At 33.9% G+C, this 16545-nt stretch overlaps 1 protein-coding gene across 2 annotated transcripts in view; it reads right to left on the bottom strand.

The window, feature by feature from the left end:
* Positions 1 to 16545, bottom strand: part of KLHL1 (kelch like family member 1) — a 300186-nt gene that overhangs the window by 203186 nt on the left and 80455 nt on the right. The window contains exon 2 of one of the 2 annotated variants that reach the window (XM_003789731.1): positions 5940 to 6122. The exons of the other annotated variant lie outside the window; for it this stretch is intronic. Coding sequence (XP_003789779.1) covers positions 5940 to 6122 — 183 coding nt within the window. The remainder of the gene's footprint in view (positions 1 to 5939; positions 6123 to 16545) is intronic. 2 annotated transcript variants of the gene reach the window in all.

The raw sequence follows: 16545 nt of genomic DNA, 5'->3' as shown, positions 1-16545 counted from the left end.
GTGTAGAGATGACTTTAGCCAGTAAGTTTATCATCAAATAAAATAATACTACCTCTTGGACACTGTCAGAAACTTACAACAGAGTAACTCCACTTATCCCCTTCTGCTCAATCAGGAGTCTAAAAGAAGAACATATATGCAACACAAGGGTTTTTTATGTTTATCCCTGTTTCTTTTTTTGGACTCTTCATTCATTTCTGAAGAGGTGGGCTTTCACCTGGTATCATTACTGGAAGACATTTCCTTATTAATCCTTTTACAGGTCTGAGGGGAAAATACCCACCCCGCTTTCACTTCTCTGAAAATATATTTACTTCAATGCATATAAAATGTCTTATACAAGTTGTTTTCACGTATTAGAGGGAAGTTATTTTTTTCCTTTGGGGACTTGAAAAATACAATTTTATTATCATGTAGACATTTATTTTTGATAGAAAGTTAACTTTCATTTCTACAATTCCTTTCCTAATGTAATATTTCCTTTATCTCAATCATTTTTAATTTTTTCTATCTCAAGATTTTAATTGTTGAGTATAATATACCCAGGTAGGCATTTACTTATTTACTTAATATACTCAACTTACAATTTTCTGAGCTTCTTGGAGAAATAGATGGATCTTTTTACATCAAACTTTGAAAATTATCTCAAAAAATTCCTCACTTTATAAGTGCCAATTCTCTGACACTTTCTAGGACTCAGGTTATATATATTGTTTGAAAATCAAGAATGTTTATTTTACTCTGTGTTCTACTTTAGGTAATTTCTGCTGACTTGAATTTTCTCAAATCTCTTTCAGTATTCTTCATTACAACTCTGAAAATCCTAGAGCACTTAGTGATTATGCAAAATCTACTCTCCCTGTGTTTGATACACAGGACAACAAAGCCTGGATGATACATGTTTGGTTACAGCCTGGTTTACTACCTTAAGCCCTACTGCTCAAAAAAAAAAAAAAAAAAAAAGAAAGAAAGAAAAAGAAAAAAAGAAAAGGACGCCTTGCAAGTTATTCCTATTCACTGACAATGGAGCCATCAACTAAGATCTGTGCTGGAAATACACAGGGTGGATATAAAGTTTGTGTGCAATTTAAAATTGCTTAACATAGAAATTTCACACTAAATTTATGTCCATCCTGTACAGGGACGTTACTATTATTTAATTTGTTTTCAAGCCTACCAACCCCTCTGTCCTACAGCCCAAAAGAAATACTTTTTTTTTTTTCTTTGAAGCAGAGTTTCACTCTGTTCACTGCATAGAGTGCTATCGCATCATAGCTCACAGCAACCTCAAACTCTTGGGCTCAAGTGATCCACTTGCCTTAGCCTTCTGAATAGTGGAGACTACAGGTGCCCACAGCAATGCTCTGTTAGTTTTCTATTTTTAGTAGAGATGGGATCTCACTTTTGCTTAGTCTGGTCTCAAACTCTTGAGCTCAGGAGATCCTTCCTCCTCGGCCTCCCAGAATTCTAGGATTACAGGCATATTATACTCAATGTGCCCAGCTAGAAATACATTTCTAAGTCTATAACTGACATAGATGGCGATTGTTTTGATGGATCTGGATGAAGTAAACTGAAAACCTTCTGGAAAAGATTTGCAATTCTTAATGTCATTAAGAATAATTACAATTTATGGAAGGAGGTCAAAATATCAACATTAAGAGGAATTTGGAGGAAGAGTTGATTCCAATTTTTATGTATGACTTTGAGGGGTTCAAGCCTTCAGTTGGGTAAGTAACTGGAAATGTGGTGGACATAGCAAGAGAATTAGAAGTGGAGTCTAAAAAGGTAAAAAGGCTGGAATCTCATGATCATACGAATGGATGAGGAGTTGCTTCTTATAAAGAGCAAAGAAAGTGGTTTCTTAGGTGGACTCTCCTTCTAATGAAAATGTTTGAAATATTGTTGAAACAACAAGAAGGATTTAGAATATTGCATAACTTTGTAGATAGAAAGGCGGCAGGGATGAAGAGAGAATTTGCTTAAATTTTGAAAGAAGTTCTACTGCAAGTGAAATGCTATCAAATAGCATTGAGCGATACAGAAAAGTCTTTGAATCTTGAATGAGCATCAGCTGATGTAGTAAACTTCATTAGTGCCTTTTTTCAATAACTACTACCCTGATAAGTCAGCACTCATCAACACTGAAGCAACACTACACAAAGATTACAGCTCTCTGAGTGTTCAGCATTTGTGTGTGTGTGTGTGTGTGTGTGTGTGTGTGTGCAGTTTTTGGTCGAGGCTGGGTTTGAATCTACCACCTCCAGTATATGGGGCCAGCACCCTACTACTTTGAGCAACAGGCACCACCCATGATCATCAGCATTTTTTAGAAATAAAGCATTTTTTAATTCTTGTATGCACACATGCATGCATGCATAATTGCATGATGGTACTGTAGTTTAACAGACTATAGGATAGTATAAATAAAACTTTTATAAGTACAGGCAAAACAAAACAATCTGTAACTAGCTAACGTGTAATATTCATTCAGGTGGTCTGGAACAGAACCTGCCATAACTCTAAAGTCTGCCCATATATGAAATGGGAAAAGATTTGAGAAAAACTATGACACTGGATTGCCATATTGAAATTGGAGATATTAATATATCTTTAATATATAAATTATTAATATATCTTTGTTAGTAACATTAAAAACAGAAATATTTATGATTTGCACTTGTGTATGTGTGTGTGTGTGCATGTATGTATACTACAGGCAACTGGGAAAAAGAACAGACTGCAATGCTGGAAGGTACACCTAAAATAAGCCTGGAAAACCTTTTGTTCCAGAAAGTGAGACAGTGCCCAGAGCTGAGGAGAGATGCCAGAAGAACCATATGTGATGTTTCCATCTATATGCGAAAGAATAGTAAACTTTGAAGGCACTTTTTTCCCTCTAAGAACTCTGTAAGGAAAAAGAAAGAAAACCACGTTTTTCCTTACGTGTTCTGTTCCAGTACATATTGAACCTTGTTGTCTAGAAGTTTTTCTAATTTTCTAACCAAAAGGGTATTATTTTTACTTATTTCTTGTGACGTTTTATCTGATATTTATTTTATTGTCTGTATCATATAAGTGGAAGGGCATGGTGAAATTTTGTAATTCAACAAAAATATGTTTTATTTTAACTGAAAATATTTGTTAACTATGTATAATGTATGCATTTCAAAAGTGCCTTATGCATGTAAAATTCATAATTTTGAATGTTTTCTTAATATTAATTCTGAAGATATTAGCATGTTAGAAATATGTAAAATGTTTTATTTGTTTAATTTGGGCAGTTAGTAACTAGCATACCAACTCTTTGTATTCTCAAAGTTTGGCAAAACGATTACGACACAGATATTTTCAAGTATTCATTACATACTAATTGGATACATCAATGTCAAATGATTTGTTTTGTCAGAAGCACTAAATACAACATTTCCAGATACAAACATAAACTATAAAGAACTAGGGATATATATGTTTTGGTTTAAGACATATGTTGACATAAAGTTAACCAGTTTGATCTTACACATAAATGTCTGTACTGACAGCAGGACCAAATTACCATAGAGCAAAATATCATGTGACCTATATTATTCAATTTTCAATAATTACATGAAATCTTCTCTATCAACTGTAACATACTAAATAATGCTGACTCAGCCAGAGAAGCATAAAACATTTATTTTGCATCTAGAGTTAATGACACATAAAATTTGAATTAGATTTTAGAAGACAGATTTAATGCATAACAGAAATTAATATCTTTATGTGTGCATCCTTAGCTTCTATTAATGCGAGATAAGCAGGTGCAAAAATTGTATATATAAGTGTGTGCATGCAACCACTCTGGGAAATCTCTTATTGAGGTCCCTACAAATCTATTTCCTTCCAAATCTATTAAACCTTTCTAAGTTCCATTTCTATTTATTGTGGTGTTTGACACTGTTAACCTCCCATTCCTTTTCTAAATCCATGTTTTCGCTAAAGCATTGCAAACCTTCTTATCTCAGCTCACCTCTGATTCATTGACTTCTCTTCCTGCTCCTTCTTCTTAATCCTCTCATTGCCATAGGTTCTGTTCAGGCCTCTAAATATTGCCTTAACACTTGCTGGTTCAGCATAATTCTGAAGCATTGCCTCATCATTAACAGTAGGGTGATTTCGAATGTAACCTTAGATCTCAAGTGCCCCTGGAACTGCTCATCAGATGCCCCAATAGAATGTCACTATGTCTACATGAAATTCCATGTTTTCCCGATGAGATTTTCTTTCAACTACTCTTCCCTGTTATTAATTGGTGCCCTGCCAATATATTGAACTTCTAGAGTAGAAATGATGCAATTATCATATGTCTCCTTTCTACTTCATTACCTATATCAAATATAACATAAAAGCCATCTTTCCATTTGTACTAGAATGCATTGTTTTTCTCTTTATAAGCATACCCATATGCCCACAGGCAGTGAAGTTCACTCCTAATAGCAACAAGATGTTTCTATTTTGAAGAACTTCATTTGGCCCAATACGAGCTGCCTTACTTCCTGGGAGTTCACGGGTTCCTGATTCCCTCACTCCATCCTCCAAATGCCACAACTCTCAACCTACAGGTGGATCCAATGACAATAAAGATAGAATCAGGTTATAACCTGCTGCCCTTTCTTCGGGGTGTGACTAAATTTGTAAAAAGTCTTGTTCCAGAGCTTCTTGGGCGATATAGATGAACTAAGGCTCTATCCTTGATTTATTTCTTCTTCTGCCCTACTTTGCTTCTCTTGATTCTGAGGATAGTCTTTAAATAGATCATGCTCAGCTGATTCCAGGTTCAGATCCTGACTAGAGAACCTGAATGATGACATCATTCTTCAAAATGTTGCTGAGCTCATCATTTTATGTTCACATAGTCCTCATTCCATGTCTGTATTAACTAATAATCTAAGATTATTAACTAATTTTGTAGTGCCAAAATGCACATTTTGTACCTTTTCTAAAACTGTTAAAATTTAAAGCAACTTTTCTATCTAATTATGAAAGTCAGTCTATTGAATTTGTTAAAGGCCTGACTTCTGTATCTAGATTGCCTGGGTTTGAATTGTAATTCCATCAAATATTGAGTGAATTAGTTTAGTAAAAAATGAAGAAAATAAGAATTTCCTTTTTATTCCAAACAAAGTGAGCTTATAAATGCAAAGCATTTAAAGCTGGTGTCAGTATGAAGTACCTACAATTCCCTCAGAGAAACAAATACTATATATGCAAAATAATCTGATTTCATTAATACATTTAATTTTTAACAGAATAGCATATTTATTTTCATATTTTAGGCACATTTCTTAAGTTATGACTGATTTCCACATAGCATGATTATAAGTCGTACAAAATGAATATTTTCCCCCATAGTAGTCACCCTACTTACAAGAAGTTCACATTGGCACCATTCGTTATTGTTTTATATCTTAAAAAGAAAATTCACTGACCAAAATGACATTTTAACTCTTTTCAAAAAAGAAAAATAATGAGTGAAAACAAAAGTCTCTTAAAATATAGATCCTTATTTCCACAACCATAAAATGCTCTTCCATCTGCACACCAGTCTATCACTTTTAACCATATGAATGAATATTTCCAATAAATATAGACTACCGTACCTATGTTAACCATATGAAGGAATATTTCCAATAACTACAGACTACCATACCTATGTTAACCATATTAATGGATATTTCCAAAAAATACAGACTACCGTACCTATGTTAACCTTATGAATAGATATTTCCAATAAATACAGACTACTGTTCCTATGTTAACCATATGAATGAATATTTCCAATAACTACAGACTACCATACCTATGTTAACCACATGAAGGAATATTTCCAATAACTACAGATTACCATACCTATGTTAACCATATGAATGGATATTTCCAATAAATACAGACTACTGTACCTATGTGCAGGTATCTTTCGGTTCCCAACAATCAGGATAACATCACAGAGCTGCTGTTGCTTCAAGTAACTTTCCATCTTTCTGAAGGTTTGCTCAGCATGGTGAATGGCTTGATAGAATTCCTCAGAGCTACTGGAGTCCAAGTCACTTTGAGGTGTCATGGAATTGCTGGTTGCTGACAGCCTATAAACCATGGGGGGAAAATGTTTTATCAAAAGCCAGTTATCCAGAATAATACACTTTTTTTTTAGAATTTTTAGGGAAAATCAATGTATCTGTCCTCATTTTTAGGATTTTTAATTCAAGTTCAATAAAGCAACTTTGAAAAAGCCATTTTGAGTTAGATTTCCTATAAGAACATTTAATAAATGAAAAATTGTCTTTGATTATTCTAAAGATGTTTAGACAGGTTCTTTGTATTTTTTAGGAAATTAAGTTAGTAAACCTGAAAAAGTCACAGAGACAAATTATTTATTATCCTCAATCTCAAATGAATGAAATTAACATTTCATAGCTAATTAATTTTAAACTAGGTATATTAATAAATTATATTATTCTAAGTAGTTATTATTGGGATGTTATACTGAAAGTTGCTTTATAGACATAGGTAGCTTTAATTATGAAAAACTATGAAGCATGGCTGGCAAAAAAATATTAACAGTTAAATGTGAAATTAAACTGCTGAGTTTCACGTTCTGTATTCAGTAATTAAACAAAAATACTGCAATGAATGTATTGAATCAGTACTTGTGAAAATTTTAATCATATATGTACACACAAAACTATGATTTTGAAAAGTCCTTTGTACTTACATTTGACTACTGTATCTATTAACATCATATAGTTTCACAGAAAGACTAAAAAATGTCATATTCCATCAAAAAAGAAGACTATTGATATAATTAGAGATAACATGAGATAGCCCAGCAGACCCAATGAATTTTGTAATGGTAAGTTATTAAAGAATTTGAAATTAAATATGAATTAGATACTTAAAAATAATAAAATTACTTATTTTATGATAAATAACAATAGGGAGAAGTCTATATCTAATTTCAATGTAATAATTTTTAGCTAACTAAATCTATCACCAAGAATACCAGAAAAAAAGTTACATATAATATCAAAATAACTTTAAATTCAGTAATATCTACTAAGGTAATTAAGAGTTAAATGAACAACATGCTAGAACAAAGATAAAGTCATTAAAGTCAACTCAACATTCTTCTCTGTTTTTTCTTTCATTCCCCCATAAAGTGAGGGCCTGAGAAGCTCAACTTTATGTGAGAATTAAACAGAACTTCTGGTAGTTCCACTCATTCGGTTTGGGGGAGAAAATAGATACTGGAATTAAAGGCTCTAAAGGTAACATGAGAGGGGAAGCCAGAGCCATAAAGTAGAAAAGTTCAGTTATGACTGTTATTCCATAAAACTGCCCCCCTCGAGGACTTCACTGGATTAGGAGTAGCAATCCACAACACGAAATAACTCAGAGGAAACAGCAAAATTATACAGAATTTAAAAGTCAGACATCTGAATTTCAGGAACAGCAAGTATAAGAGGTTCTAGAAAATGGACAGGATACCAGTGGGCCTCCCTGAGTGACTATATCCTAGGAGTATGGAGCATTGGATATAAACAAGATAATACACAGACCGAAACTCTCTACTTGCATTAAGGTGATCTTGTAATTGAAGTCCCAGCAAACAATAAAAGAAATTCTCATTAAAAAAATATATTTTATCCAGATTCTATGACATCCTGTATATAATGTCTGGGAAAGGGAAAAAGGACCCAAAGAGAAAATTAGGCAATAAAAATAATCTTCAGGTACCACAATTATCTTTTAATATGTGGTTCAGAATTAGTACTTAATAGACATGAAAATCAATTTTATTAATATGTTTTTAACATAGATTTCAAGTTATATAAAAAATAATATATAAATTAAAAAATAATAATTTAACTTAAGATCTTGATAACAAGATTGGATGCAGTTGAAGAAAAACATAGGGGTCTGACAATAAATTAATAGAGAATAATCAGACTAAAAATTGAGATAAAACAATGGTTTCAGAAACAAATGAAACACGGTACAAACTATAATATTCATGTATTTCATATAATTTGTAATCTTAAGAGCAGGAAAGAGAGATGATGGGGCAAAAGCCATTTGAAAAAATATTGGCCAAGAATTTTCAAAAGTATGTTGATTTATATCAAGAAACAGACTAAACATTCCCTCTAAATCCCCAAATAAATAAATATAAGTGAAACTAGACATGATAATAAGAAGTGTGCAAAACTAAGAAAAAAAATGAATTTTTCAGATGCTGCCACAAAGTAGAAAAAGAGAATATGCTCTCAAGCAATATAATGAATCAAATATGACTTCAATAAAAAAAAAAACTGACAAGAATGTTAACAAGAAATAAAAATTAGGCTCAGCACCTATGGCTCAAGTGGCTAAGGCGCAGCCACATACACCTGAGCTGTCTGGTTCGAATCCAGCCCTGGCCTGCCAAACAACAATGATGGCTACAACCAAAAAAATAGCTGGGCATTGTGGCAGGCGCCTGTAGTCCCAGCTACTTGGGAGGCAGAGGCGGGAGACTTGCCTGAGCCCAGGAGTTGGAGGTTGCTGTGAGCTGTGATGCCACAGCACTCTACCCAGGGCAACAGCTTGAGGCTCTGTCTCAAAAAAAAAGAAATAAAAATTAGACCCTTTTAAATATATTTGCAAAAATTCTAAGCAAAATATTAACAAATAAATTTTTTAATAAATATGGAAATATATGAGAAAAAAGAATAATGCATCCCACCTTAACTGGACTTCATTAGGAAACATAATTTAATCATATGCAGCCACCTAAGACCTTTCTTAGGAAATTCAGAATGAGATGTTAGTACCACTTCTGTGCAACCTTTTTTTTAATGGAGACCTTTCCAGGATAATATAAACTTAGGAAAAAAAATCACTCTATTACTGTCATGGAGGAGAACATATAATTGATAGTATTTCCATAAGGTGTTTTCACCCACATGGATAATCCAAAAGATCCCTCAGAGAAACGTACAGTCTTAAATTCATTGCTATGATTTATGTTCTCTATTTACAATACTTATCTACACAATATGGTTATTTTCATCAGACTTTGCAATTTCTTTTTAAGATATTTAAAATTAATACAAATTTAGCTGTAGCATATGTTTGCCTTTTACAAGGTTGCAGATTTAAACCCCAGAATATGGTCATTTCTCAGCATATATTTCATCAAGAACAGCAGAATTCTTGCACACATTAACACATTGAACAAAGAAGTCTCAATATACATGGCAGGAGGCATTTTAAAATCTAGAATGAGCACATTATTTAATTTCAGCTACCTAAGAATTGAGTCAGAACTTTCAGGCTGCTGAATAGATCAAAATTACCCCAAAGAGAACCTGATATTTCTGTTCTGGTACCCAGACTATATAAATAAGGTTTAATATTCAAGATATTAGAGACAGACCTTCAAAATAACTCCATATCAAATTTTAAAAGGTTTAGCTAGGGTCAAACCTCTATTCAGATCCTTACAGTATTTTTCCATAAATTAAATAAAATGTTTAAGGCTTAAACTTTTATACCTCATCAAGAATTTCATAATCTAGAAAAAGTTATCAAAAAATAACTTAATACACTTTGTCTTCAACTCACTCACATTGTAATGAACCTCATATTAATGCAAATAGTAGAAGAAATAGAATACAGTTTTAGAAGTTTGTGAGATGAGACCTTAGAAATAAAATAAAACAGAGCATAGCATTTGAAAGCATTAATCCAAGAAGGACTTTCTTTTACCTAATCTACTATACTATACTATACTAAGAAGATTAGGACAACTACCCACAACTTATTGGACAATTAAGTTCACAAACTTATCAAGAAGAACTGCTTTGGACTAGGCGCGAACTTTGGTGCATAACTTCCCAAGCGGAGTACTTTGGAGGTGAAGAGCATGACATTCATCAATGAGGTAAATAGCACTTTTTCTAGGACAAGCTAGAAACTTAAGTGCCTGACCTTGTATCTACACTAACCAGTCTCAAATATAATACAGACTTGAGCATTTTCTGAAAAAAAAAAAAAAAAAGAAAAGAAAATTGAAAGTGAATGAAAAGAATAGTCCTATAATAACAGAGAGCCAGAAACTAGGCTCAAAATTTTGAGATCCGGTTCTCTCCTAGATCTTTTTCTTAAATGTTATCATCCTTTCAGTCTTCCTTTATTATATCTGAGAACAAATCACTTTTTCTTCAAGGGCATTGATCTGTCAGATAAATAGTTATGTTTGTTTGACTTGATTTTCTCTTGGACATTTCTTCATAAATCGTTTCATGATCTCAGACTTCAATAGAACTTTTTTTATTCAGGATGGGATTTAAAAATGAGTTTCCACATCAGACCACCTGCAATTTTTTAGCTACCCTTTATTATTTAGCCTTTGTTACAACATGCATCTGGTCTTCTTAATTTAACAAAAGAGACTTTACAATTTTTGGAAATAGAAATTATGTCATGACAAAGTTTTAAATAATTATCAAATAAAATTTAGGTAGTGTGCTATTTTGTTGCTGTTGCCCACCATTTTTTATATCTTCACCTAAAAAAAACAAAAAAAAAACAAAAAAAAAACAAAAAAAAACCACAACTTTTTCCTTTCTTCACTCATTAGCTTCAATTCATAACTGTGCAAACACTAAGGAATCCATTGCAATAGGACCTCCCTAACCACTCAGGGATAAAGCCCTACTTAACAAGAACGTTACTATCTTTCAGTTTCTTATCATCATTGCTGAGAGTTGGCCAACATACTTTCCCCCTCCTGTGGTGAATAATTCAAAATTAAACACTGTCTACTTTCCCAGTGCTAGAGATTCTGTGGTGAAGCACATTTCTAAATTCCTGTGCTAAGTTTTGGAATCAGGTAGAAATAACTTAGTTTCTTGCTCCAGTAAATAGTTGCTTCTGAAATATAAGACTGCAATTGAACAGCACAAAAGCTTATTTATAAAGCTTACAAATACTCATCTGTTTTTACTCTATGACTCTCGATTATGTGCCATTTAAACCTAGTACATCATGAATCCTGCCCATTACCAATCATGTCCTCAGCCTTCATTGGTTTCTTGATGGCAAATCCACATGGTGTGGTAGGTGTATAATTCCCCATATGATTTGAGGCTGTGTTTTCTTCAGTTTTTACTACCTTTCAATTTGATCTCTGCTTTAGCCATGGTAAGTAATTCTAGTTTCTGTGATATGTCGCAACTCTTTTCTCTATGATTTTCCCACATGTATTTTTCTTTACCTGGAAATTCCACAACATATCGACATTCTCATGACTAACTTAGTCCTTCAGAAAGCAGCTTAAATATCACTACTACCAGAAAGCCCTATTTTAATCCTCAGAACATAGGGTATTAGGTTTATCCTAACATATTATAAGTGTGGTTTAAATACATCTCTGGCATGTAGAATATTTTAGGAGTTCAATAACTATGGAATGAAGTATATTCTTTGAGTAGATGGCCTTGATCAGGTACAGATTTTATTTTGTTATGTTACTTTCTTTGGCTTTGGGTTGGTTTTGTGTTTAAAGTACATAAAAATGTGTTGCTTAAAAAAAGCTAGCAATAAAAAGAAAAGCAGTGGAACATATACCCCCAAATTGAACAGAATGCCTGGCACAGAGAGAGTAAATATTTGTGGTGTGAATTACTATTTTAAAATATCAGATAGCTTTCTCTGCTTATTATAAAAAATACATAAAATAGCTACTGTAACTGGAATACACACACTTTCACCTTTCTCTGTTAGTATATTGATATAAATTACAAAAAATTGCTAAAGAATACAGTGAATTTATTAACAAAAATACTGTAAAAATCCTTTAAACCAGTGATTCTCAACCTTCCAAATGCTGCAATGTATTTTCATTGTTTTAAAGGGGTCATGACCCACATGAGAACTGCTGCTTTAGACAATTGATATTTTCTTTGAAAATAAGGGCTGATAACTAAGACTAAATTGCAAGACCATTAATATATATATATATATATATATATTTTAATGTCAGTGACTAAGAGTGGAACAAAAAAAGTAAATAAATTTGAAGGCAGTTTAGGATTTTTGTTGTTTCTTTTGGATAACGAGGTAGCTTTTGTTTTGAGAAAATTATTTTAAAGAATATTTGTGCTCTCTGTGGATTCTAGTTATCAGACCTTCATCAGAAGCATAATCCATAGAGAACTCAAACTAATCAAAAAGAAAAGAACAATAACCTCATTTCTAATTGGGCAAGAGACTCAAACAGAAATTTCTCAGAAGAAGACAGGTGTATGGCCCACAAACACATGAAAAATGCTCATCTTTAATCATCAGAGAAATGCCAATAAAACCACTTTGAGATATCATCTAACTCCAGTAAGATTAGCCCATATAACAAAATCCCAAAACTATAGATGTTGGTGTGGATGTGGAGAGAAAGAAACACTTCTACACTGCTGATGGGAATGCAAGCTAATACAACCTTTTTGGAAAGAAGTTTGGAGACTACTTAAGGAACTAAAAGTAGACCTACTATTTGATCCTGCAATTCCTCTACTAGATATTTTCCTAGATGATCAAAAAGCATTTAACAACAAAGACAACTTCCATCAGAATGTTTATTGCATCTCAAATCATAATTGCCAAGACATGGAAGCAGCCCAAGTGCCCATCGACCCATGAATGGATTAACAAACTGTGGTATATGTACACCATAGAATACTATGCAGACATAAAAAAGATGGAAACTTCACATCTTTTATGTTTACCAGTATGGAGCTGAAACATATTCTTCTTAGTAAAGTATCCCAAGAATGGGGGAAAAGAGTATTCAATGTACTCAATACTACTAAGACATCAATATATAATCACTTACACATTCATAGCCATGGTAAAACATAACTATGGTCTAGAAAGTAGAAGGGAAGAGGAGAGAGAAAGGAGGGGAGAGAGGAGGTGGGATAAAGGAGGGTATGTGGGGAAACCTCATCTAATGTGCATAATGCAATGGTACATTTCCAAACTATTAAGAAAAAAGTATAATTGTCTTGCCACAACAAAAAAATAAGTGTGGTGATGGATGTGTTAATCATTTCAATGCAAGGATTTCATATGTGTATCAAATCAGTACACTGAACCCCATAAATGCATCAATGTATCAATGTGCACAGTTATGATTTAATAAAAAATAAATAAATAAAAAGAACATTTGTGTATAGTACATAAAGGAATCACATATGCAAATATAGTTATTGGGGATAAAACTAAAAATCATAGAAGGAAACATATCTGAATTACAAAAACCAAATACAACATATGCACAGCCAAATGCATGCTGAAAGGAGAAAAGGTGAAAGCATTCTCCTGAAAAACCAAAGTAAGGAAAGGGTATCTACTGCCACCACTTCAACACATCATTAGAAGTTGTAGCCAGAGCAATCAGATAAGAAAGAAATATAGAGTGTCCATATCAGGAAGGAGGAGGGCAAACTATTGATCTTTTTTGATGATATGATCTTGTATCTAGAAAACAGCAAAGATTCCATCAAAAGACTCCTGGAAGTGAGAAATAAATCCACCAAAATCTCAGGTTACAAAATCAAGGTACACAAATGTATTCCTATACACCAATAACAGTAAAGGTGAGAGTCAAATTAAAGTCTCATTTCACTACCATTCACAATAGGCAAACAAAAAGCAAAATATGTAGGAATATACTCAACCAAGGAGGTGAAACAGCTCTACAAAGAAAACGGTGAAACATGGAGAAAAGAAATCACAGATGACCCAAACAAATGGAAAAACCTCTCATGCTCATGGACGTATAAAATAAAAAATGTCAGAATGTTCATGAAACCCAAAGTTATTTATAGATTCAGGGCAACTCCCATCAAATACCCATATCATATTCCATAGATATAGAAAAAAAATTCTATACTTCATTTGAAAGACACAAAGAGTAAATAAAATAACTGATAAATACTATAAGAGTAATACAATAATTTGCAGAAGAAGTGGAATCACCTGAATCTATATGGCAATTGTAGAAATAGAAGGAAGGCTTCATGGAGGAAAATATGTTTTAGCCGAGACTTAGAAGATTAGCAGATGCTTAGTGTTATTGCAATCCAAACTTTATAGAGGAGACTTTATACTTAATGTACAAAGGCAAAAGAAATAATAATTCCTTGAAACAATACAACTAGAAAACTAGGCTGTAATTGAAGTCAAGACTTCAGGAATACACTAGTCCCTTTTTCTCTCTTATGTCAATGACTCCAAAAGGTAAGGAAACTGGACAAAGAAACATTATTAGTGAAAGACAGGGGCAAGGATAACATTTAGATTTCCTCCTTATGCTAATTTCCCCCTTATGCTAATTATCTTTTGAGCTTATTAGTAACTGCAAGACAACGCTCAAAGTAACAGGTGAAATTAATTCTTAAATAAATTAGTATAGAAGGGCATGTTAATGTAAACAGCAACTTTTAATCTTTAAATATTCTACGAAGGAAAAGAAAAAAGAAAAGCACACCTTAGAGTTTCAGTCACTTGGCTGATTTTTTTAAACACACATTTATTAGCAAATTGTGCCTGATAAAATCTATCAGGAGTGGGCCTGACAAATTTAGTAGCAACTAACTCTGCTTATTTGTCTATATATGTTCAATCTTATACTGAGTGAATGTCCTATCCCTATCTTTCACTAGATTGCTGTGGAGAAATAAAACTTTTCAAAGAAGTTAAGGTCTGTTTTTTTTTTTTTTTTTCCCGTCTGTCCCCCACAACAACCTAGGTCACATTCATTTTCTTCCTTGTCTATATCTTGCCCTGTGCCATGGAAGGAGCCAGACGCATGAGCACACAGCCTCCTGCATTACCTCTTATCATTCCTTCCTAGCCGTCTTCATTTTGCATTTAACCAACGAAAAATAGAGACCAATACAACTGAAGGCTGAGCAAAAGGTTAGTGAATTATTTTTGCAATTTCCTTCCTTAGGTTACTTTATCTCTACAGATTCCTCCAAGAGTCAGTAGTTCCCAAACATATATTCCATGTTATCTGTTGACATTGGGCTCCAGTTATTTTTCTTCTTGGTTGTTTCAGGTGTAAGGGTTATCGTGGCTTCTCACTTTCTATTCTGGATGATCTATTATTTCATTTATTCCCCTATTGCTGCCAATACCTAGGTAAATCATATCTTCATTAAATGGATTCATTTGAAAAATCCAGTAGATATCCAACTTGATGCTGCTTGTAGACCCAGCAGGGTATTTAGGTGCCAGTGGTTGTGAACTAGGTCACACATCCGCAGTTCCCAGGCTCTTGAGTGGTGTACTTGAGCCATGCCTGGACGGACAACTGATCAGGCAGGAAAAAGGAGATCGCATCATGAGCCTGTAACACTCTTATTCTCGCGTCTCTCCATTTTCCTGTTGTGTCACAGCCCATGCAGGTGATCAGGGATACTCCTGTGGAGGGAGAGACTGGTTCCCAGGTTGCTCCTGAAATTTCAGGTGGGGATGAGTAACTCTCCCCAGTGGCAGTGATGGTTTGCTCTCACATGGGTCCTCTGGCACAGCAGCAGCCTCAGCAGCTGGGCAGAGCTATCTGGACAGCAGCAACAGCAGAAGAAGATGGTCAAGCCAGTCAGCTGCACCCAGATTGTCCAGTGGTTGCAGTGGTGGCTGGGTAGGGCCATCTCCCATTTGGCCTAACAAGTCACCTTACTTCCCCTTTGCTGAAAGTGTCTCCTGTCACTTCTTGGTTGATGCCCAATGCTCTTCCTTAGACAATCCGTCTGAAGATGTGAATATCTACTCACCAATCATTATCCTCTCCATAAGAGTAATGTGTGCTAGCTGCTTCTAGTCCTCCATCTTGGCTTTCAGCCAAAGGCCTATATTTAAATATATATGCATGCACAATCGCAAGAGAAAAAATGAATACAGAAATACTTCATGTCTCTGAATGGAAAAGTTTAATTATATTGACATAGATTGAAAAATTCCAGGATATTTTATTTTAAAATTGAACTAATCTATCTTCCTCCCTCCCTCCCGCCTTTCCTTCATTCTTGGCCGGACTACAGTGCCATGGGGATCAACCTAACTCACAGAAACTTCAAACTCCTGTGTTCAAATGGTCTTCCTGTCTCAACCTCCAGAGTATCCAGGACTACAGGCACCTCACATAATTCCTGGCTAATATTTCTATTATTAATTCAAATTACAAGGGCGATCTTGCTTTTTCTCAGGCTGGACTCAAACTCCTGAGCTGAAGGGATCCTCCTGACTCTCAGAGTGCTAGGACTACAAGTGTGAGTCACCATGCCCTTCCCTGAATTTCATGTTTATTTGAAATTAGCCAAGGCAATTTTGATAAAGCAGTATAAAAGGACCCACACATAACTAGATATTAAAAAGTATTTTGATAGTTAAACAAATCAGGAGAACAGAGAAATGAGTGATTGAAATATATAATAGAGGAACCTAATTATAAATTGGTTG

The sequence above is a fragment of the Otolemur garnettii genome, unplaced genomic scaffold, assembly GCF_000181295.1.
Source record: "Otolemur garnettii isolate 467f Iridium unplaced genomic scaffold, OtoGar3 scaffold00036, whole genome shotgun sequence".
In the NCBI taxonomy this organism is placed as follows: Eukaryota; Metazoa; Chordata; class Mammalia; order Primates; family Galagidae; genus Otolemur; species Otolemur garnettii.
The sequence above is the reverse complement of the archived record's forward strand: the minus strand, read 5'-3'. Positions and strand labels throughout refer to the sequence as shown.